This window comes from Acinonyx jubatus, chromosome A1, assembly GCF_027475565.1.
Source record: "Acinonyx jubatus isolate Ajub_Pintada_27869175 chromosome A1, VMU_Ajub_asm_v1.0, whole genome shotgun sequence".
Taxonomy (NCBI): Eukaryota; Metazoa; Chordata; class Mammalia; order Carnivora; family Felidae; genus Acinonyx; species Acinonyx jubatus.
In genome coordinates, this window is record NC_069380.1 from 4,773,192 (window position 1) to 4,798,130 (window position 24,939).

The window sequence follows — 24,939 nt, forward strand, 5'->3', positions numbered from 1 at the left end:
ACAAAAATAAATAAAATTTAAAAGGGGGAATCACTTTATAAACAATAAATCTGACTCTGATACACACACACACACACAAAATACTACTAAATAATAAAAGGCATGACCAAGTGATACACTCAAAATGGATGAATCTCAAAATAATGTTGAGTGAAAGGAGAAGGAGTCAGACAAAAACAAAGAGTTCATGCTGTTTAATCCCTTATATATATAATTATAAAAAATAGAGACTAATCTATAGTGACAGGAAGCAGATCAATGTTTGTCTGGGAATGGGGGTATGGAGGTGGGATAGATTACCAAGGGGCACGAGGATACTTCTGGCAGTAATGGATATGGTCATTATTTTTATTGTGGCCATGTCATGGGTGTGCACATAAGTCAAAACTTAGCAGACTGTACACTTTATACGTGCGCAACTCGTGTCGTATGTCCATTATACCTCAATGTCAAAAAAAACAAATAAAAAGCAGAGGTAAAACAAAAGTGGCGACAATCTCCACTCACAATATTTCCAGCTGACACTTAATGGATGTTTAAATAGACCAAAAAGAATTCTTTCTAAGAGGTCAGATTTTTCTCTTAATCACAAATGCTCTTTATTTTTTTTTTATTTTATTTTAATGTTTATTTGCTTGTGAGACAGAGAGAGACAGAGCATGAAGGGGGGAGGGTCAGAGAGAGGGAGACACAGAATCCGAAACAGGCTCTGGGCTCTGAGTTATGAGCACAGAGCCCGACACGGGGCTCGAACTCACAGACTGTGAGATCATGACCTGAGCCGGAGTCGGACGCTTAACCGACGGAGCCACCCAGGCGCCCCACAAATGGTCTTTACAAGAGTAATTAGAAACCCAGAATTAATATGACTTACTCCATTATTTACTGTCCTTAAAAGAAATAGCAAGGACTCCGGGCTGCATTTTCCCACCCATAAAATGGGAATAAGGACACCTACCTACGGGGTTATCTGGAGGGGCCCAATGTAACCACAAGGGTCTGTATAAGGGAAAGAGAGGGGCAGGAGAGCCAGAGGAGACAGGACTATAGAAGCAGAGGTTGGAGTGACGTGATCACTCCCTGTGGAGGAAGGGGTCATGAGCCAAAGCATGCAGACCGCCTCCAGAGTGTGGAAGAGGCAAGGATACGGATTCTCACCTAGGGCCTCCAGAAGGAAAGCAATTCTGCTGACACCTCGATTTTAGCGTGGTGAAACCTCCCCCCAGAACTGTAAGATAATAAATCTGTGTTGTTTTAAGCCATTAAGTATGTGTTTTGTTACAGCAGCTAGAAGAAACTAATACACAACCTATCCATAAGCCTTCATTTCCTCAAAGACCACCATCAAGGGTCTGTTCCCTTTTAGAGTGAAGATCTCAATTCCCATGCATCGCACAGGTACCACATCAACCTGTTCAGGTATCCTTGTAGCTCTGCACTTAACCTGCTCTCCAAACACTGCACATCCCTCTTTAAAAATGATGCTCAGGGGGCGCCTGGGTGGCGCAGTCGGTTAAGCGTCTGACCTCAGCCACGTCACGATCTCGCGGTCCGTGAGTTCGAGCCCCGCATCGGGCTCTGGGCTGATGGCTCGGAGCCTGGAGCCTGTTTCCGATTCTGTGTCTCCCTCTCTCTCTGCCCCTCCCCCATTCATGCTCTGTCTCTCTCTGTCCCAAAAATAAATAAAAAACGTTGAAAAAAAATTAAAAAAAAATGATGCTCGGATATGGGCAGAACACATGTTATACAGTACATCCCGATCAGTACTGGGAATAATGGATCACCAATTCCCATCCAATTCAAGTCAGCCTCACTCTTCAGGAATTCTCATTGCCCGAGGGATGAACACGTCCATTCCTTCCCTCTTAGGAAGGCTGCCAATTTGAATTTGTGTCCTCTGTACCTTCCTATATTCTTTTCAAAGACTTAACTCCTTTGTTCTCGGCTAATTCACTAATTAAGACCACCTTCTTCATTTCCCAGCCTTTCACCATTATGTTGCTTTTTCAGCAGATTTTGGTATGAAGAACCAGGACTATCTAGATCTCAGAATGTAGTCATTATAAATACGATATCAGATAAAGACAGACATAGCGTCACATACTTATTACAAAAGGAAGACCCCAGTCAGCCTCAGGATTGCATTTGTTTTGGGCTGAAACTGTCATCTTTTAAGGCCACCTGCCAAAGCTGACTGATTTCTGTGGCTCTGCATCTGGGCATGATTCATTTCGAGTTATCAGTATAATCAATGTTCTAAAAATAAGATAGAAATAATAACAAGTCTAAAACCCAAGACCCAGTGGTGTTGATATTGATGTTAAACGGAGTTAAACAGAATTCATCAAAGGACAACACTGAACCCTCCTTGGATCTCATCAAAGCAAACTGGAAAAGCAAAATCATCTTTGACTTCTTTGTGTTCAAAGATCATATCTTTCTTTGTCTTTCTAGGGATCAGAAGATCGGTCATGCACGATAAACCATTTCAACACATGATTTTTTTGTAGTTTTCCAAAACTAATTCACCTGCATAGTAACGATTAAAGCAAATACTTTGTAGATTAAAGCAGTAATACTTTGTAACCTTCTCCCCATGCAAATTTAACTTTTAGTCTGCTTCACAGGCCTAACATGTAGGCCTTGGTTACAAGCTATTTTCTCCAGACACGGGAGAAGCTATAAGAGAAAATCTATTGCCTATTGCCTAATACAAGTCTACTTTTCTGTCTCCAAAAATTAGTACTATTTTCTTCCTTCACACTCAGAGACACCAGTTTTGCAAAGCCAATCGATCAACGGATAACAAACAAAAATATCAATTTTGTAAAAGTCACTCTACATTCACTTCTTCCGTCATTATGCACCGAAGAAAAGGAAATGCCAACGCTTTCCACCTGAAGCCATGAAAGACAGGCTCCCAATTACCTGTGGGTGGGACCTTCCCACCACTTAAAAAGAGTCACAGAAGTCACTGCTAAAAGATGCTTTCAGAATAACACCGGCCAATCTTACATGTAAATCTCCTCGACCACATCTCTGTTTTTATTCCGATAGAATCACCCTCTAGCTTTCACTGAGTCTACTCTCTGGAGCCATGACAGGATCGGCCAAGGTCCTCCACTAGAGGTAGCTCTTAGAGAGTTAATGTCCATTCATTATGAATGGACAATAAGATACGCTTCAAATTCTTTTTTATATTAAATATAATTTACTGTCAAATTGGTTTCCATACAACACCCAGTGCCCATCCCAACAGGTGCTCTCCTCAATGCCCATCACCCACTTCCATGTTTCAAATTCTAACAACAAATTCTTAACAATGACATAAGCCCATACAGGACCTTTAAAAATATATTTTTTAACATTTATTCATTTTTGAGAGACAGAGTGAGCAGGGGAGAGGCAGAGAGAGAGGGAGACACAGAATCGGAAGCAGGCTCCAGGCCCTGAGCTGTCAGCATAGAGCCCGACGCGGGGCTCAAACTCACGGACTGTGCAAGATCATGACCTGAGCCGAAGTCGGACGCTCAGCCAGCTGAGCCACCAGGCGCCCCTAGGACCTTTCAAATTATAGTTTTGCCAAAAGTTTGGTCAAAGGTGATTTTGTGAATCAGTATTATGGTATGAAGCCCCTAATACCTTTCATAGTAGCGAAATTAGAGAATGTTCCCGTTAGAAAAACTTTCCCAGTTGGAATTTAGAATGCCAGGAATACATCTCCTTTACCCCTAAACTGCAGCAATCTGCCCCAAATCTGTAAGAATAGGCTCTGACACCAAAACTTGGCAATCACTTCGTAATTGAGAAGAAGGATGTTTCATTGCAACTGCTTGTTACTTGTCCAAAAAAAAAAAAAACAAAAAACAAAAACAGATTGAAGAAGCGTGTAACACACGGCTCCCAGACTTCAGAGAAGCATCACTCACCTTCCAAATGGACAGTGCTTTGAGCACAGTACATGGATTTCATTTCCTAAATCTGTTGTTCAAATGTTCAACGCTACTGACTGCTGTGAGTAGCAGGATGAGGGGGGGGTGGGTAATCTCTGGGGAAGCACCCAGAGGCCCCATCAGGAAGTAATCCCAGCTGGTTCCTCTCCACCTTGCCAGAAGATGGGTTTTTCTAGGTAAATTCCTTATCTTAGAATTTGTGGGTTTGAATCTATGGCTCAAGAACGCAGCCCCGGTGTGTGGGGCAGGGTGGGGGTGGGCACGATAAAGGCACATCTACCAGCTCCCTGGCTGAGAACGTCACGTGCAGGATCTGGGCACCAAGCACTCGGCATCCGTGAAACAAGGTCAGCCTTCTTGAGATGAGGCGTTACCTCTTATTTGCAGACAGGCCTTCTTGCTATAAACTCTGACAAGGGAAATGTGTTTATTTCTATGCATAACACAGTGTGGGACATCACAGCATTTTAACACCATTTACACCAGCCCCAGACTAGTTAGTAGTGGATCAACTAAAACCATTAATAAAAATGTAGTAGTCCAGGGGCGCCTGGGTGGCTCAGTCGGTTGAGCGTCCGACTTCGGCTCAGGTCATGATCTCACACTTTGTGGGTTCAAGCCCCGTGTCGTGCTGACAGCTCAGAGCCTGGAAATGCTTCGGATCCTGTGTCTTCCTCTCTCTCTGCCCCTCCCCTGCTTGCACTCTGTCTGTCTCCCAAAAATAAATAAATATTTTTTTAAAACGCGGTACTCCATATAAAACCACTGTCTTCACCTACAAATGTCACCGACCCTGGGATGCTCTGTCCTTCCACGGAGGCACTAAGGTGTGTGTGAGTCTGCAGGTGCGAAGCGTGGGGCTTAGGATTCTGAGCTGCCACGGCAGGCCACGTGTGGGGAGTGTATGCTCACAACCTTCCATAGAGCTGGCTCATTTTGTCCTCTGCACAGCAACTCAGGTCGTTGACTTTTTAAAACTCCATCTTTTCCAGTGCCTTCCGCTCTTCTCTGAAGGCACGGGTGACTTCACCACATGTGGTCAGCAGATGATGTGGGTAAAAAGTGAGACATCCTACCAAGAAATATAACGAGACAAAGAGTCGCTTTGGGAAGTGCCTTTCAAAAATGAACACAGACAGGTTCAGAACAGGGAAACCCAGAGTCACTTTAAATACACAGCAGCCTTCCAGACCTGCAGAACTCGAGTTCACGTAAACGAAGACATTGATGACTACAGTCGATAAAGAACCAAAGAGAGGGGTATTGCTCAGCAATGGAAGCCTGGAGAGAATGCAAACTAGAAGAAGGAGTGTCTCTGCACGTTGGGGGGGGGGGGAAGTTTCTTTATTTTGAGAGAGAGGGAGAGGGAGAGAGGAGAGAGGGAGAGAGGGGGAGGGGGAGAGAGAGAGAGGGAGGGGGAGAGAGAGAGAGGGAGGGGGAGAGGGGGAGAGAGAGAGAGGGAGGGGGAGAGAGAGAGACAATGCCGGGGAGGGGCAGAGAGAGACAGGGAGAGAGAGCATCCCAAGCAGGCTCCACGCTGTCCATGCAGAGCCTGATGCGGGGCTCGATCCCAGGAACCGAGAGATCATGACCTGAGCCAGGACGAAGAGTCGGACGCTTAACTGACTGAGCCACCCAGGCACCCCGAGACATTTTTCACGTGTTAACTCAGTTTTCTCAACAATTCTAGAAGGTAGGTTCTGTCACTAATCATCTCAGTTCTGAAGATGAGCAACCCGAGGCACAGATGGACTAAAGGAAGCTATGTGACGAGGTGACAAAGCCAAGATGCCAGAACTCCTACCCACTACACCATCCGGCCTCCTAGCCCCTTGCTCCTGTCTACACAGTCACGAGGCGATCTTCCAAGCACGGAACCGGGTTCCAGTCCTCACTTCGGTCAGCCGTCGGGTGGGACTGTGGGCTGCCTCTGAGTCCAGTCCTCTTGGTGACTGTCCCTCAGATGGCAGTCGGCCCTCCAGAACTCTGGGGTCTTCCTCAGCCCCGCGCTTAGCTAATGGGAGGCCACACCTTCAACTGGGAGTCACCTTCCTGGTGTTGACCAGTCATGTTTCTGACACACCTACGATGCTCAGATTTGTCCCGGTTCTCGGCCCCAACCACGGGGGGACCTTTAGAAATGCCTGGGGAGCTTTTAGAAAAATACCAATTATATCAGAATCTCTGACCGAGGGACCCACGGACTGGTATTGTTTTTAAAGCTCCCTACGTGGTTCAACAGGGAGCCAGACCGAGAACAACGTTAAGTCTCAGATGACTTTGCCCAGGGGCGTATCAGGGGCCTGAGCAGTTGTACTCATCAGGGTTCTCCACAGAAGCAGAAACAATAGATTTTAGATAGACAGATACATAGATTGATCGATCGATCTCTGGATCCATATCTACCTATCCAGAGAAAAACTGTGTATTATAAGGAACTGGCCCACATGATCATGGAGGCTGACGAGTCCCGAGATCTGCCAGGTGAGTCAACACACTGGGAAGCTGACGGTGCAAGTCCCGGTCGGAATTCAAAGGGGAGAGAAGACCGATGTCCCAGCTCAAAGACAAGCCGAGAGGGCAAAGTCCCCGTGCTCTAAGTTTTCATCTATCCGAGCCTTCGGTGGATGAAACGAGGACCACCGCGTGGAAAGACCATCCGTTATGCTCTGCCCACCAGCTCCGATGTTCATTTCTTCCAGAAACGCCCCCACAGCGCACCCAGGATACTTTCACCAAGTATCTGGGCACCCTGTGGCCTAGGCAAGTTGACACATGACATTGACCATCACACCCTGTCTCAGAGTGTTCTTCTTGTGCAAGGTCCGTCCTGTTCCCACTAGGTGTCTGCACACTGAACCCCAAGTGGTTATGTTGTCATTTCACCCTGTAGGGCATCGGCTGTCAAGATAAATGGTTTCCACACCTTTCCAATTACACATCCCTATAAGGAAATTTTTTTTACATTCTGTATGTCCCTAAACACATTTTTAATTCATTTGTAAATTACATTATTTCTACTGGATGTAGATACACATATATTCTGATATACATACATATACACGTACCTACATATACACGTGTATGTGCATGTATGTTGATGTATATGTGTGTGTGTATACACACATCCTGATGCCTCTGTCCACCCCAAAAGGAGTGCCACCCACCACTTTGGAGATTACAGGTATAGACACTACATTTGTCTCTTTGGTGACAGTGTTTTGTACTATTCATTCTCTCTTTTATGTTTATTTTTCAGAGAGAGAGAAAGGCAGGGGAAGAGAGAGCGAGAGAGAGAGAGAGAGAGAGAGAGAGAGGGAATCCCAAGGAGGCTCCACACCGTCAGTGCAGAGCCAACTCGGGGCTCAAACTCACGAACCATGAGATCACGACCTCAGTCGCTTAACCGACCGAGCCACCCAGGTGCCCCTGAACCCCTCAGCTTTTTGTGGGGCCAGCGGCAACAGTGCCTGGAACATACTGGCAGAAATGGTAACAACCAGCAGCCCCAGCGTGAGGCACGCTTATGCAGCATCATGAACGAGTGGCTGACACTATTACTTAGCTTCTGCCGTGTGCTAGAAGCACTTTTCACACACGTAGCCGAGACCTCTAGCAGTCATCTCACACGGACACAGGAGACGTGTTTCCCAGCACTCTGCAGCCAGAGGGTCTAGCCAATGAAGTGTGAGCTACCGAGGTTTGTGTGCCGTGAAACCATCTTGTGAGGGGCTGTCATAATCTGCTCACAGGCTGCTTTTTCTTTTTCTTTTTCTTCAGTTTATTTTGAGAGAGAGAGAGGGAAGGGCAGAGAGAGCAAGAGTGAGAATACCAAGTAGGCTCCATGCTGTCAGTACAGAGCCCAATGCAGGGTTGGATCTCGTGAACCGTGAGATCGTGACCTGAGCCGAAATCGAGAGTTGGATGCTTAACCCACTGGGCCACCAAGGAGCCCCGGCTTTTTATTTTTCTTAAAGAACTTCCCCCGAATGGTGTTCTTTCTGGGCCTCACCATACCTGCAGGCACCCCTACCAACACCCTTCCCTGGCCTGTGGGTGGGGCATCAAGGCCTCAGGGTCCCTGGAAATCATCTGTTGAAGGTGCCGGAAGCTCCAGGAGCCCAGCTCCCTGCAGACTTTGTAGAAAGGAGCCGCCCACCGCTGACTGGTAACATTTGCCTTTGGCCGTTAACAAAGCAATAAGCTTTTCCTGTGTCAAGACGCTGAAATATTGGGGGCGCCTGGGTGGCTCAGTCGGTTAAGTGTCCGACTTCAGCTCAGCTCATGATCTCACAGTTCGTGGGTTCGAGCCCCATGTCAGGCTCTGTGCTACCCTAAGTGGGGGGAGCAGAGCTGACTCACACCCGAGCCGTGGCTCCTGGACACTGGTGGGGGCCGTGGATCGCCTGGGGTCAGGAGCACATAGGGGAGTGCCAGCTCTCTGCTTAATACCAAGTACCCAGACCCGGGAACGTCAGGGAGGGAGCGCTCTGAGCCTCAGTCATCTGTCCACCAGGGGCCCGATTATTTTACCGACTTTGTATCTTACTGTGAACGCTTATAACTCAAATAACCCGTGTAAAACACTCAGCAGAGCGGTTGGCTTCTGAATGTAAGCCGCTGTGGTTACAATAACCCTGTGGTCCTCATGATCCTTTCCTCCTCCTGTTTGGGGTAACTTTATATATTTATATATTTCACTACACTAAAATCTTCGTTCTGGGGGCGCCTGGGTGGCTCAGTCGGTTAAGCGGCCGACTTCGGCTCAGGTCATGATCTCGCGGTCCGTGAGTTCGAGCCCCGCGTTGGGCTCTGTGCTGACAGCTCAGAGCCTGGAGCCTGTTTCAGATTCTGTGTCTCCCTCTCTCTGACCCTCCCCCGTTCATGCTCTGTCTCTCTCTGTCTCAAAAATAAATAAACGTTAAAAAAATAATTAAAAAAAATAAAATATTCGTTCTGAATGAGGACTCACTCTCTTCATGTAAGAGCTTTCTTCTCAGAATCAAACAAAAACAACACTCCTCCCACCCCCACCACTGAGTGCAAAGTCTCCCTAATCTGATCTTCTATAAACCGAGGTCACAGTAGCTTGAATATTCAGTTCTCTTGGTATTATGGAATGAGAAGAATATTTACCTCTTAAACAACTGTTCTCAAAGAATGCTGCCTTCGCTCCCAGAGGCAACAGGAATCACGTCGTTGTAACCCTCGATCTTTTTCCTCGTTGGCCTTGCCATGAAAACTAGTCCGATCGGCTTATAGAGGGAGAGAATAAAGTAACAGCACCAACACAGCGGGCCACTGGGAGGCTGGGACTCCCTAACTTCGCAGGTGAATCCCCCACGGAGGAGAAGTTTCTTACTGACAGTGAATTTCCAAGCAGAAAAGGTGAGCAGGAGGGAAGTCATTTGAGAGTGTCTTAAGCTCAGAACTGGCTTGCTTATTTTAGACAGAGTCCACTGATGTATGACCTTTCCTATTTTTTACTGTTCCGCACGCTGGTCAGACCCAAAGTCCCAAATCAATGACTCTGTTTTGCAAACACAGGCTTCCTTGTCCGGAATCAGCCCCAAACCACACTTACGTGTCAAAGAGAGGATGTGACTGTATTAAAAAGATGGGACTTTTGCCCTCTAACTAACAATTTGTATGACGGTGTACTCAAAACCAATCCCCTCCTCAGCTGACCACCGCTGGGATCTCTGCCCCAAGCCTGTCGGCCGCAACCGCCCCATACAGCTCGCTCCCTGTCTGGGACCCTGCCCAGAGTATTGGCAGGTGGCCTTTGCTTCCCTGCTACCCAGTCTCCACCTTGAGCGACCCTCATCCTCAGTGTCGTGCTCATGACACCAGCAGGGCATTAAGCAGACAAGAGCGCAGCTAACCTCACCCTCTTTTCTTGCCACACGGACGTCAGAATTTGCCGGGAAGCCATTCAGCGTTTCACTACGTAACATTATCACAACCCACTCACACACAGCAGCACCCCGTGCCCAGAAGACACTCTCCTTCCGCTCTCCAGGCATCTTCCCACAACCACTCATCCGCGGATTTGACGGGCAATGCATGTGTTTAGTCGTTGAGGCCAAGGTGGGAAACAAGGGAGGCCTGGTCCTGCTCCTTGGGCACTTACGGCCTGGTGGGGAGTACCTGTTTGTACAAGGAACAGGCCCTTACAGTACAGGGGGATCATGTCAGATGAGGGACATTCAGGGACCCAGGGGAAGCCACTGACTCAGACTGAAAGAGAGTCAGGCAAGACTTGCCAGATGGGAGAGCGTGAGTAGAAGTTTTCCAGGTGAAGGAGGTAAAGGGAATGGAACAGGGGAGAACATTCCAGAAAAGTCAATGTGCACCGAGTTTGATGAACTGAAAGATTGCGAAGGGAAGTGGGAAGTGTGGAAAAGGGGGTGTGGCGAAGGAGGGAACTGAGAGGTAAGTGGGACAGGCCAGGGCGGTGGCCTCGGAGGCCCGAGTTAAGGTTTGAGTTTTATCCTAAGGGCAACAGGGGACCATCAAAGGGCTTTAAACAGAGATGTGCGGCTCTGATTTGCATTTCGTAAACCTTAACCTTGGCTCCAGATCGGAGAACTACAGAACAGGGACGAGTCTGCAGGCAAAGGCTCAGCCGCAGGTTGCTGCAGCAGCAACCCAGAAGAGCTCAGATGCTGAGGTCTGGACAAGGCAGCGGACACAGAGTCACAGGGTGGTGGACACATGGGAGGGATGTCGGTGATAAGCTGGCTGGATATGAAGGCGAGTGACCATCTGTCTTAGAAAATCCAGCCAGGAAATACAGGAACTTTGTGGATCAAAGGAGCGAGTCCAGAGCGGGCTATGTTGAGTCAGAGGTATCCAATATTGACTTAGCTACATCGGGTTCGCAAAATGAAATTTAACAACATGCTATCTTAGGTCATTGTTTTTTTCAATACATACCAAGTTGTTTATATACCCACCTTTCGAAAGAGGAGTAAATCCTCAACAACATTGAAACACATCGTAGGGGCACCTGGGTGGCTCGGTCGGTTAAGCATCTGACTCTCGATTTCGGCTCAGGTCACAATCTCATGGTGTGTGAGTTCGAGCTCCGTATCAGGCTCTGCACTGACAGGGCGAAGCCCGCTTGGAATCCTTTCTTCCTCTCTCTCTCTCTGCCCCTACTCCATTCATGCTCTCTCTCACTCTCTCTCTCAAAATAAATAAATAAACTTAAAAAAAATGTTAAACACATTGTGACAAGTATTTATGATGTTCTCACAGAGATATACTTTCTTCTGAATATGACCGCTTCAATAAAGCCTCCTACAACATCAGATGGTCTCTCCCCTTAATAATATTTATTGTCATGGAGCCAGTATTTGGTCACTGGTGTTGAAAAGCAGGTTTCGCTATTCTTAGACAAAGCTCCTGTTTCATAGCACAGCTCCAAACGTCTCCCACAAGCTACATTAAGCATGCCAAACAAAAGCAAATTTTTCAACAACAGCCAATATAAAGCAGAGGGAAGAAAAAAACTCAATAGCCTAATTGAGAAATGAACAAAGGAAATGGAGATAGTCCCAGTAAAAAAATAAATAAACACGATGGCCCTAAATCTCGGAATTCACTCAAGAGAAATGCAAATTGCAACTATTCTGAGACGCGATTTTCCATCATAAGGTGAACAAAAATGAAGGAGTTTGGTAGTGCTCTGTGTTGGTACAGAGGTAGGGAAACAGTCTCTAAAGAGTATGTAAATTGCTATAATTTCCATAGAGGGCAATTGAGTAATGGCCCCCAATTTAATAAGCCTATAACATTATTTTGGTCCATACATACAATGGTTCAACCATTAAAAGACAATGAAATTCTGATATACACGACACGGATGAAACTCTGGCACGTTATGCCGAGTGAAATAAGCTGGACACAAAAGAATAAATACGCAGGATTCCATTGTATGAGGTAGCTAGAAGAGTCAAAGCTGGACGAGTCCAATTCATAGAGACAAGAAGTAGAACGGTGGTTACCGGGGACTTGGGGGGAACGAGCAGTTGTTCAACGAGGACAGAGTTTCAGCTGGGGATAACAAAAAAGTTCTGGAGATGGATGGTCGTGACACTTACACGCCAGTGTGAATGGACTTAATGCCACTGAACCGCACACTTTCAAACAGTAAGTTTCGTGGGTCGCCTGGGTGGCTCAGTTGGTTGAGCGGCAGCCACCTGATTCGGCTCGTGAGATCCGGCCTCATGTCAGGGTCCTGGCTGAGAGTAGAGCGGGCTTGGGATTCTCTCTCTCTCCTTTTCTCTCTCTCTCTCCCTCCCCTACTCATGCTCTCTCTCTCAAAATAAATAAACTTTTTTTTTTTTTAATTGTAAATTGCAGGGGCGCCTGGGTGGCTCAGTCGGTTGAGCGACCAACTTTGGCTCAGGTCATGATCTCACAGTTTGTGAGATCGAGCCCCACGTCGGGCTCTGTGCTGAGTGTGGAGCCTGCTTAAGATTCTCTCTCTCCCTCTCTGCCCCTCTCCCCCACTCTCTCTCTCTCTCTTAAAAAAAAAAAAACGTATATATATATATATATATATATATATATATATATATATATACAGTTTTTACAAGAAAGTCTTATCACTGGTCAACGTTCTTTGAAAATTCTTTCATTTTTCTTACATTTAACAGAAAGAGTATTTAGTCAGTTTCTAAAGGAATTTTCCCTTCTTTTTCTTTTCTCTCTCTCTTTAAAAAAAAAAACAAAAAACAGGTTCTCCCTGCTAGGGGCATTTTAATTTTTATTATTACCCTCAATACCTTAGTGTATGGCTTAGAGTGTGGCTTTGAAGACTGGCCAATTTGAAATTAAATTTTTTACATCTGTTATTTATTGTGGGGGGGAAAGCTATTTATACTTTGGATCATCAAAATACCAAGCCTTTCAAATCCAGGGCGTTTCCCTCCTAATTGGTCAACATTTAATTGCATAACCAAATTCTTACTGGCCAAATCATGTCCTTTGGGGGGGGGGGGGGGGGTAAGTGCCCAAGTTGGTTAAAGGCAAACATTGCTGGGCAAATGATTTGTTTGGGCAGATTGCCAGAGCTGATGGTGATTAATATAGTTAACTTTGAAAATGCGTATGCTTTTCTCCAGAGAACATATTCCCACAATCAGAGGAATTGTTGATTTTCACATTATTCCAACTTTCTTTCCTCCCACTAAAAATATGGGTACCTTATAAGTCGTGTGGCTCCTAGCTTCCAAATCACATATTTAAGAGCTAGACAGGAAAAAAACACTTTCTTTTTTTTTCCCCCTGAGGTTCGATTAGTTCATTTAAAATATAAATCTAAAATACCAACATTTTAGGGGCGCCTGGGTGGCTCAGTCGGTTGAGCGTCCAACTTCGGCTCAGGTCATGATCTCACCACCTGTGAGTTTGAGCCCCGCGTCGGGCTCTGTGCTGATGCCTCGGAGCCTGGAGCCTGCTTCCGATTCTGTGTCTCCCTCTCTCTCTCTGCCCTTCCCCTGCTCATGCTCTCTCTCGGTCTCAAAAATAAAAACATTAAATAAATGAACTATTAAATAAAATACCAACACTTAAAACTTTTCAAATTTCATGTTATGTTTTCTATTTTACACTACTCATAAATGTGTAAATACTTGCACGGATTTACACGAGTACAGGTTCTACCCTCAATGATCGTTGCACTTCACATTGTATGGCTGCAGTTCACTGCACGGGGAGATCCTTCTATGTTCTCAACCAAAGGAAATTAATTACAAGAATCTGGGTTGAGGATGCATCCCGAGATGTCCTACTGGAGACTACTCTAATGACAACCAAAATAGCCCACGACCTTGACATTTGTATAGCACTATGACTGCTGTTTGCCCTCAGGGCTTGTCAAAGCTGAGGTCTCCAGCCAAGACAGAAGCCAGGGGCATCTGAAGACAATTACATATTTACAAAGCCATGAACTGAAAGAATCCCTTAAGAAAAGCTGCTAACTTTCACCTCTAAAGTTTTTGCTGTAAAGACTTCCCCAACGTTGTGTTTGAAAACAGATTGGTAACATCATCATCGACCAGTAGAGTCCCATAGGGTCACTGGAAAACTCATGTATAGAAGGCAAAAGGACTGATCATTGGCAAGCATGTGGAATTCTTCGAGAAGGCACATTCCATCTGAGGCTGTCTTTTAGAAAGAGCAGAAGAATTCCAGAACAGTAAGGAGCCTTAGATATTATCTAATCAAGTCCCTCCTCCCACAGGTAACAAATGGTAACCTCTGGAAATTTGGCTCGCTGAACATTCTTTAATCGGTATTAGACACAAGACTTACATGCACATCTCCCAACCCTCCAGTAATGCTCTTTGCTCTTACACCTTGGCCGTCCAAATAAAATTCTCGTCGCACCAATCTTCGTGCCACAAACACTTTGTGCAATAACAATACATTTCACTTGTTTGGAATCTGGCACACAGTTTCCTTAGCAATAGATACACAATGAAGACATCCCCGAGCCAGCCCCAAATACCGAATAGATGCACACGAAGCAGTGGGATGCGTAAAAACCAAACAAAACCACCTGCAAATCTAACACCCTAGAACTGAAATTACTGTGCCACCTTGAAAGGCGAGGAGCAGTGATGGCATCTACTCTCCCTGCTGGGGACTCCTCCAATTCCAAATTCCCGCCCATCATCAGGAAGGGAGGAGCTGGCTTCCGGTGGGTGAGGAGCGCGGAGCCTGGGGCTTCTGGAGGACAACCCCAGGGGGCACTTCCGGATCTGGAGCTGGCTTCCCAGCCGCCATGTTTATTTTCTTCCCAGTCTTCAGATGACGGCCAGTTGCTGCTGCCCCACATTCTGTCTAGGGTTCTGGACCAGCGTTTTTCTCCTCTCTGCCCTGCTGTTGCTTTCAACACAGTCTCATAGTCATATGTTGCCTACATATCCTTCTGTCCTTAAAATGCATACTCAGGCAGTCTTTTTATGGCTTCCCAAGGGTTTAGGACTCCTAGCAATGAGGAAAGAGATTGGAAATGGTTCTCTTTTCTGCTCCTTCAACCCAGCCCCTTCTTTCATTTCCTTCAAATGGTGAAGAGTTTCCTCCAGGAGTAGGAAGGCTTAAAATGCTACGACCAGATTCACCCTGGTTTAAACACATTCAAAAATAGGATTTCTTGAGCATCCTTACTGGATTGAAGCAAGCCTCTGAAAAGCAGGAAAGGGCCTGGACTCAGAGGGTGGGGGAGGCGAGAACTTGAAGGAGATAGGCATCTGCAAAGCCGCAAAGAGGAAGAAAGATCTAGTTCTCTGGCCACTGAGCCCCACCTGAAGCAGTCGCTCCCGGGGCTGCTGTATGTCCAGGAGAGCCCCAGGCAGAGTCTTCAATCGTGCTTTCGCATTTTCACGTCTGTGGACCCAGAACTCGAGTGTCGGCTACGTGAGGAGAAAGATGACCTATCTTCTCATGCCCTCTCAGCACTGAGGACACAAGTGATTGATGCATATTTGTTGACTGCCTGGGAACTTCCAAGTCACTTCAAGGTCATGATTTTCTTCAGTAACGCAGGGGAATGAAACGTACTTCCCTGTATCAACATCCGGGGAAGTCGTAAGCAGCCATGGACAGTAGTGTTTCCTCACTCTTTACACATGTGTGTTTGGCTCTTCTGTCCTCACTCGAGGCAGCGCCTGGGGGGCAACCTTTTCACGAAAAGGTGTTCCAAAAGCAGCTGTGGAGCAGGCCAAGTCACCTCCTGGACCTGTGTCAGCTGACTGGCACAACTGACCAGTTAGACCAATGTCTGGCTTGAGTCAGAGGAGAGAGAGAGAGGTTTTGCCCTTCAAAGCTGACTTTTCAAATTCCAGGTACTGGCATCGATCCCTTTACTAATTAAGTATGCACTGCTCTGGGAAACAGGCACTCTTTTGGGGGCTGGGTAACAATGGCTACTCCACACAAGAACCTGTTTCTGAAACCGCCCATCATGGAAAGCTACTGGATCACACCCAAAGAGTACGTTTCGAAAACTTCTGGTATTTCTTGCAAAAACTCCACTGAGTGTATTGGATGCATATTCTTCAGTGGGGATATTTCAGAAGACGGTCCAGGGTCTCATACTTAGACATGACTAGGATGGTCCTCAAAGGGGAACAACTCAGGGAGATGCCATGAAGGCACAAATACCAGCCCCACGATTCTAGATGGTGAGGGGTAGCTCTTGTGGGACCAACAGAAACAGATTCCTAAAACAGTGGACAGAGCCTCAGTTCAACTTACAAAAAAGGGCCAAGAAGTGACCCTATTAAAATTCTTTTAGGGGCGCCTGGGTGGCTCAGTCGGTTAAGCGTCCAACTCCAGCTCAGGTCATGCTCTCATGGTTCGTGGTTCATGGGTTTAAGCCCTGCGGCGGGCTCTGTGCTGACAGCTCAGAGCCTGGAGCCTACTTCAGAGTCTGTGTCTCCCTCTCTCTCTGCCCCTTGTGCGCTCTCTCTCTCTCTCTCTCTCAAAAATAAATAAACATTAAAAAAAAACTCTTTTAGCAACTCACAAAATAGTACATGAAGAAAAGTAGACAGGTATGTTTCACTTTCTCTGAAGGCAGAACATGAAGTAATGAAGGAAGTCAAGGAAACACAAGTACTTTGAGATTCTGATGATTGGTGAGATACAGAAACTCTTACAGAGGCAGAAGCCTCTGGAATTTTCTTTGGCCAGCTTGAAACACAGCACTGGCTCCCACCTTTGCAAAGCAGTTTCTGTGCTTTGGGCAAGGCACTGGCCGCAAGCCTTGCAGGCTTCCCACTCCTCCCTGCCATTCTATGACCACAGCGTTTTAATAATTTGAGTCTTTGCAACACATTCCAATTACAACCTTGTTAGCCGCTCAGTGCCTCGGGGAAAACTTTCCAATTCTTCTGGCTACCTTCCAGAGTCTGAAGTACAATGCTGAACATATCTTGCTGGAAATAAGCGTGGAAAATGCCATTCGGAGAGAAGGTCGACCTAGCTTATCTCCATAGCTGTGAGGGTTGTGAAATCTGTACTTCACGGTCCTTCCAGTATGGTGAGGCCATTCTTATGGGATTCAGCATGCCATAAAGGCAGTGCATAGGACTCAAATCACACGCACTCCACAGCTCAAAAAAGGCAGAGAGATCAGACCTAGCTGGCAACGGGATCATCATCAGTTTCGTCTGCCCTTGTCAAAACCTGACAAGACTCGAGGCTGGCCCTCCAGAGGTGAGAGTGAAAATCAAGTAAGAAGCAAGCTAAATATAGAAGAATTCACTTCTGAATCTCTCGTTGTTACTTTATACATCCAGTGGAGTATGCTGATGTAGAAATATTTGCCGCAACTTGCTCAAACATTTATTTGTGCCAGGAGAGAATACTGCCGGGAATAGAGCAACTGAAAGAGGTCTTGTCTTCAGAGTTATAGACCAAGTTCACTCTTCAAAACTAATAGGTTGAAGTTCTAGCCCTCCAGGGCCTCAGAATGTGACTGTATATGGAGACACAGTCTTCAAAAGGCAGTTCAAGGTAAGAGGCAGTTAAGGTAAAATGAGGTCATATGGGTGGGCCCTCGTCCAAAATGACAGGTGTCAGAAGAAGAGATTAGGACACAGACATGCACACACACAGAGGAAGACCGTGTGAGGATACAGCAAAAAGACGGTCACATGCAAGCTAAGAAGACTGGTACCAGAAAAAAACAACCCCGTGGACACCACCGACCTTGGACTTACAGCCTCCAGAGCTACGAGACAATAAACATCTGTTGTTTCAATCAGCCAGTCTGTGGTCCTTTGTGATAACAAGCCTGGCTAATACATGTGGCTCTCCCAACCACCAATTCTGCACACCGGTTCCTTCTTTCATTGACTTCATTTCACTTTCTTTTGGTCCACTGAGCCCCTCTCCGTGTCTCCTTTTCTTCTGCCCTGCCTGTCTGTATTTGTCTTTTTTTTTTTGAAATTCATTTATATATTTTGAGAGAGAGAGAGAGCATGAGCAGGGGAGGGGCAGAGAGGGGGAGAGAGGGAGAATCACAAGCAGGCTCCGCACCATCAACAGAGTCCGATGTGGGGCTCGAACCCGTGAACCACGAGATCATGACTTGAGCTGAAACCAAGCGTAGGACGCTTAACCGACGGAGCCCCCCAGGTGCCCCTGTAGTTGTCTTTTAAAGGAGGGTCTCTCCGCTTCTTCCCAGACAGACGTGGAGCTTTGGAAGGCGAGAGGGAGAGAAGGCATCTTGTACTCTGAGAGGCTCAGGCCCCGAGAGCTCAGAGGTGCATCTGGTGGGTGAGGGTGTAGTGCAAAATCAGCCTCTCTGGCTGACTCTGACCAAGTCTCAACTTCTCTGAGTTTCTACGTTTCCATATATTAAAAAAATTAGTGATGGGAATTACTGCATGGTGGCTGTGAGTTTCAATTAAGATAAAACATTGGAAAATACTTTATATACCAATCACCGTAGCTCAGTTTTTCTATTTGTAGAATACGTGCTACCTAGAAGTTAGTATCATATAACATAGTATCATTTTAAAAAATCAACAAATATTTAGAACTTCTGTGACTCTAAATATTATATATTTTAAAGGATTACTTCTACTCTATATTTATCGGCCTAATAAAGTTTACTTTTGCTTCCCTTGCTACTTAATATTGAGAAAGCATGTTGTACTTGGTATTAAAAGATGAGTTCTAAAGACAGAAAAGACCTGGTTCTTGCCTTCACGGATCCTGTAAACCTATTTAGAAAAGTAATTTGTACAGTAAAAAACACTTATAAAATCAGTTCACAGTGGTTCTCGGGGCTCTGATCAGGTCAAATCAAGTACATACCTGAACTTTCTCAGACAACATCCCAGAGAGCCATTTCCACCTATCGCCTACTAAATGGCCTGCCAGCAGAAGTTAACAAATCTGATGTAAAAGATTTAAAATTAAGAAAGGTAATAAAAACCTGAATGCTAAGTAGTGCATTTTGTTTGAAAAAAATTTAATTCCATACTCATTTGTAAAGTAGAACACCTTAATACACAAGTATCTCTAATATTCTTTTTTTTTCTAAGTTTATTTACTCTGAGACAGAGAGAGAGAGAGTGAGAGCGAGCCAGGGAGAGGCAGAGAGAAAGGGAGACAGAATCCCAAGCAGGCTCGGCACGAGGCTCGAACCCACGAACCATGAGATCATGACCCGGGCCAAACCAAGAGTCAGACACTTAACTAACAGAGCCACCCAGGTGCCCCAAGTATCTCTAATATTCTTAAAACTAGATTCAAATAATCAAATTCTTAGGTTTTCATTAGCTCCTCAGGAGCCCCTGGAAAAACATGATTGACATTAGCAACACTCCAGTGGGAAAAACGTGTATTCTTGAGAAACGTAATTGTTATTTAACTTTAGGAATATCTGACTGTGGGAGCGCCTGGGTGGCTAAGTCGGTTAAGCATCGGACTCCTGATTCCAGCCGAGGCCATGATTCCAGGGTCGTGCCCCGCGTGGGGCTCCACACTCACTGTGGAGATTCTCTCTCTCTCCCTCTGCCCTTCTCTCCAGCTCATGCTTTCTCAAAAAAAAAACAACAAAAAACATCTGACTGAAAACATCTCAACCAACAAGAAAACCACGTATTTTTTTTTTTTTAGAAATCTACACTCACTATTAAGAATAATCAAAATATGGTAAGTTGGGTGTGTAGGAACATAGGGATAAAAGGGTTTAATGCTTCAGAAGCATGGCGTAGCAGTCAGATTTGGATTTCAATCCCGACTTTACCACTTAACGAACTGTAAGACCTGAGGCAAATTCTGCACTTTTCTAGTCTCACCACCCTCATGTCTTGAATTAGTGCATTATTACGTCTGCCTTGGATGAGCATAGCTGTGATCAGCGCACCCCTCCTGGCCAGCAGAAGGGGAGGTCTTGGGTGGAATTTCTAAACAAGAATGTGTCACCGTGGATTACAATTGCTTCCTAGCCTTTTCCTCTTCCTAAAATGTAAACTTTTCTTTATTACTATTATGTTTTTAAATGTTTATTCTTTTTGAGAGAGGGCACGCACATGCCCACATGAGGGGGCGAGGCAGAGAGAGAGGGACACAGAGGATCCAGAGCGGGCTCTGTGCGGAGGGCACAGAGCCTGACTGGGGGCTCAAACTCCTGAACCCCAAAATCATGACCCCTGAGCCCAAGTCGGACGCTTAACCAGTTGAGCCACCCAGAGGGCCCTGGAAACTGGGAACTGTTTTAATTCAACTTTGTACGTCTCTCTCACCACTTAATCCTTTTCCTCCCAAGTCTGGTTCTGTATACAGCACGTAGCAAAGCCTAATAAACATGTGACGAAATAAATACATGAATAAATAAATAACACACAGACCATTTTAAATTGGGGGCAGAGAAAGAAATAAAGCAGCGTGTGAAACACAGCTTAAGAACTGTTAACGGGTCAGTGTCTTCGGCAAACAATTAAAATCTGAGAAACACACTAAAAACACCAAAAGTTACCCTTCGCTATGATAGGATAAATGGGCAAAGGGGTGAGGGAGTAAAAAATATTACTGTAACTGCCAATCACGGCTCTAGAAAAGATCATTCAAATTCCTTTCCAATATTTTTTTTTCTGTATGTATGGCTACAACAAATAATCTTTGAGCTAATGAGCCAAAATTCCCTGGCACATTTATATGTAAGAAAATACCCAGTGAACCATTCTCTCCCCTGCTTTGTGAAATTCGTCTTTGTAAAACATTTTAAGATACAACTGTCTGAATATCTCACACTGTGCCTTCTACGTACTGCATATGCTTTCACTTTGCAAAGATTTTGGTTACTATGTTGGAAGGGTGAAGGTCAATTCATTTTCACGGGTCCAAACCAGGTTCTGTATTTTTTTTTATGATGATAATTAAGGAATACTGAACAGCAGACGCTATTCGGAAAGAGAATACTTTTTATGGCTACTGATTTGTTAAGGTGTATCTTGTAACTTTTTCACGTCTACCATCAGTCCACAATCCAGTATTTTCGAAAGCGGAGTATTATGGCATTAAGCAGGTGATAGGGCCTAGAGGCCTGATTCCCTTGCCCAAGGGCGAGTGGTGGTCAATAAATACACTTGCCTTGAGGACCCGGTGAGACAAGCGTTGGCTCCTCTCGGAGAGATGCTCGCGAACATTCTGCGTCTCCCCCCCCCCCCCCCGCGCCCCTCCGTCGCCCGGCAACTCAGGCACGCCGCGGCTCGGCCCCGCCCCCGCTGCCAAGGCAACGCGGCCGCGCCGGCGCGCGGGCTTTGTGCCCCGGGCGCCCCAGCGCAGCAACGCGCGCTTGCCCCCTGCACCTGCTTGCTGGGTCGCGGCAACTTTTCAAACCTTAACCTCTTCAACCGCTCTGCCGGGTCCCTCACCCGGAGCCGCCGACCCCCGCCCTCTCTCACCTTTGTTTCCGAAAAACTGTTCCACGGGCACAGGATTCCAGCCACCTGCTGCGTGGCGGTGCCTCCTCCAAACGTGAGGGAGAGGTGACAACCGGCAAGGAAACCCCACTTACCTTCCTCAGCATTCCTCCGCGTCGGCAGGGGGGGTGGGTGTCCCTGGAGGGATCCGACCGAGCCGCGCCGAGCTCAAAGTGTGACGGGAGCGTCGGAGACGCGGCAGGCGAACTTGGTCCCGGGCGAGCGCCGCCCCCGGGGCCCCCGCGCGCTCCTCATTTGCACCACAAAGGGCGGGGACCTTCTTGGCCCCGCGGTCCGGAGACGGCTAATCCCGCCGGCGGTTGCCCTCCCGGCCGGGGTTCAGACGGGCTCCGAGGGGCTGCTCAGATGCCACAGCGCCCCGGCGAGGACCAAGTCCCCCAGTCCCCTCCCCGGGCGGCGGGTCGGACTCCCCAGGCCGGCGGCCGTGCTATTGTGCGCGGGGCCCCGGAGGCCGGGCGCGGGGCGGGGGCGGCCCAGGTTGAATTTCCGAAGAGCCGGGCTCTCCTTGCGCGCGCCCTCCCCGCCGCCCCTCGCTGTTGCATATTCATGAGAGGGCGGGGTCGCTCTCCTCCTCGGGCTCCTCCGGGCTGAAGGCGGCGGGAAGAGTTGATGCGAAAGGAAACGCCGAGAGGAGAAGAGCGTGGGGAAAAAGTGGCAACGTAAACAAACGGAGGATTCCTGTTTCACCAGTCGCCTGCGTTATACACACACACTCACACACACACACCATTTCCCAAAGCCTGAGCTGAGCAAAGAAAATTTCAAGAAGGTCCTGTCTAAAAGTCTTGGTCCTAATGTTAGTATTAGAACAATTGGGATGTGTATGTGTGTGTGTGCGGGCGCGCCAAGGATTTTTAACGATGATTTTAACTGTGTGCTTCTCAGAGAGAGCCATTGAAAATGTATACATGCAGACCTCACTAATTGCATTGATTCTATTGAATTGCATCATAATTGATCGTCTGTTTTTAACAGAGCCCTCCACCATTCCCTCAAACCCAGCTTTTCTGATTTATAAAGTCAGTTTGCTAATGGGAACCCATTTTAGGAAATAAAAATAGGGGAGGAAAAATGAGGCCTGAGGACCCTCCCTTAGGGATGGGGGGGGCGGTCTGAGAAGCTGCAAAAGCCATTGGCACTGAGCTGTTACCCCACCCCCACCCCCACCCCCACCCCCCCCAACAAGCAGCCCTCCAGAAGGGTTTCTCTTTCCTTCCTGAAATGTCCACCATGAGAATCATCACTAAAGCACATCCTGGAATTCAGAACCAGTCTACCACTTGAGGTACAAGAGGCTGCAAAGGTGATCTGAACAGACCCAAAGGTTCTTCTGGCCCCAAACAGATGCTTTCACCACCAGATCTCCCCTCCGTGTTAAAGTGCTACAGAAAAATCCCCGTTAAGATACAAACTTGTTAGCAGGAACAGGTGACCTGTAAGCATTACCCCTCAGCAATGGCAGGTGGTTAGACTTAGGGACTTCAGAAATCCACTCATCCCACAAATCCTCACTGGTGCCTATCTACTGGTGGATGGTGAGTGCTGGGGAGACCACCGACAAAGAAACAGCCCAGGCCCCTGCCCTGGGAGCCTAACTTTGACTACAGAACAGACTATAAACAAACGAATAAAAGTCAGGCAGTTATTCCTGCTATAGAGAAAAATAAAGCAGGTGTTAGAATCTCAGAGAGTATGGAAGTGCCGTGAATTCTCTGCTGGAACCAGCTGACACTACGTCCAGTTTTTCTGAAGGGCTTTTAGGTCTAATTGGGTATATGGGTCTGAGGGTGCCTTTCTGAGTTTGTTGCCTCATCAAGCAACAAACTTGTTTTCAGCAGTGTTTAGAGTGGGCAGAGGAAGTTGTACTGCTTTCGTGCACACAGAGGTTCGGAGGGTCGGACAGTGTTGACGGATCGTCAGCCAGCAGATACTGATGTGAGACTGGGCTCCAAATGCATTAATCAGCTGGGCAAGAGTTCCATCTCTGATTCTGGTTTCTCCGGGGTTGTCAATATGGGGAATAGTACCCACCTCAGGGGTCGCTGAGAATATTAAATGAGACAATGTATAAACATCAGAGGGCTAGCTAGCTGTTCCAGTAACTTCTCACTGAAGCCACTGGCCTTTAGGAGAATAGCCCTGGGGCATAGCCTTTGAAAGCTGAGGTTGCTTGATTGTAGGATTAATTTTCCTTTCCAATTCTTGCCACTCATGGGTAATTGATTCTTTCCCTACAAAAAGAAGTCGGCCGTGATCGGGGGAAGCCTGATTTACTGAGGCACCCCGCTAGCCCTCTACCCACAGGATCTCTTTGTCATAGCTACCACTAACCATTGTACAGATTCAAAAGAGGATCCAAGAGGTCAGTCTCCTCGCCAGCAGCACACAGCACATTACGTGGCGGAGGGAGGATTGCAGTCCTTCACCCTCAAAGCCCCGATGTTGCCCACGGCCGTGGCCTCCTTCAGGGCACGTGCTACTCTAGGCAGCAACAAACCACTGTGAAGCGAAAGGAAGAGGTTCTCGTCGTTGGCCATTCTTTAATAATAGAATAGCTGTACCGTTGGTGGAATGCACCTGGTGTAGCCATTCTGGAAAACAGTATGGAGGCCCCTCGAAGTTAAAAGCAGAGCTGCCCTGGGGCGCCTGGGTGGCTCAGTCAGGGAAGTGTCTGACTCTTGGGTTGGCTCAAGTCCGCGATCTCACAGTTTATGAGTTCCAGCTGTGCTGACAGCATGGAACCCACTTGGGATTCTCTCTCCCCCTCTCTCTGTTCCCCCCCCCCTCAAAATAAATGAGTAAACTTAAAACAAATAGAACTGCCCTATGATCCAGCAATTGCATTACTAGGTATTTACCTCCAAGAATACAAAAACACTAATTCAAAGGGATACCCTCACCCGGTGTTTATAGCAGCATTATCTACAATAGCCAAATTATGGAAACAGCCCAAGTGTCTACTGACTGATGAATGGATAAAGAAGAGGTGATACACATACACACACACACACACACACACACACACACAGTGGAATATCATTGGCAATAAAAAAGAAGAAAATCTTGCCACTTGCAAAGACATGCATGGAGCTGGAGAATATTATGCTAAGCGAAATAAGTCAGTCAGAGAAAGACAAATACCATACGATTTCGCTCATATGTGGTGACTAGAGGGCAAGTGGAGGAGGGTGGGGAAAATAGGGATGGGGATTAAGGAATGCACTTGTAGAGAGCACCGGGTGTTATATGAAAGTGTTGAATCATTCCATTGAACACCTGAAACTAATATTACAGTGTATGTTCCCTAACTGGAATTCAAATAAAAACTTGAAACAAATAATAGCAATAGTATGTGGTTATTTTCTTGTACAAAAATAAAAGGGAGCTATGACTTCTAGCTCCTGGGGCCAGACAAATGTATCTCCGGGGTTATAGCAGTGAATTAGAAGAGCTGTACCCAAGCTGCCTGTCCCCCCTCCCCCCACCCCCAACCCTGACAGGTGCCA

General features: G+C 46.7%; 1 protein-coding gene across 3 annotated transcripts in view; it reads right to left on the reverse strand.

Moving 5' to 3' along the window:
- The window catches only part of SPATA13 (spermatogenesis associated 13), a 340,694-nt gene extending 318,833 nt beyond the window's left edge, over positions 1-21,861 (reverse strand). For 2 of the 3 annotated variants that reach the window (XM_053208260.1, XM_027064551.2), the window contains exon 1: positions 21,508-21,857. In XM_053208260.1, coding sequence (XP_053064235.1) covers positions 21,508-21,519 — 12 coding nt within the window. In that variant the 5' untranslated portion in view covers positions 21,520-21,857. Of the gene's footprint in view, positions 1-21,507 lie in introns of all 3 variants that reach the window. The other variant, XM_027064553.2, reaches the window with a different exon arrangement.
- Between the last annotated feature and the right edge of the window lie 3,078 nt (positions 21,862-24,939).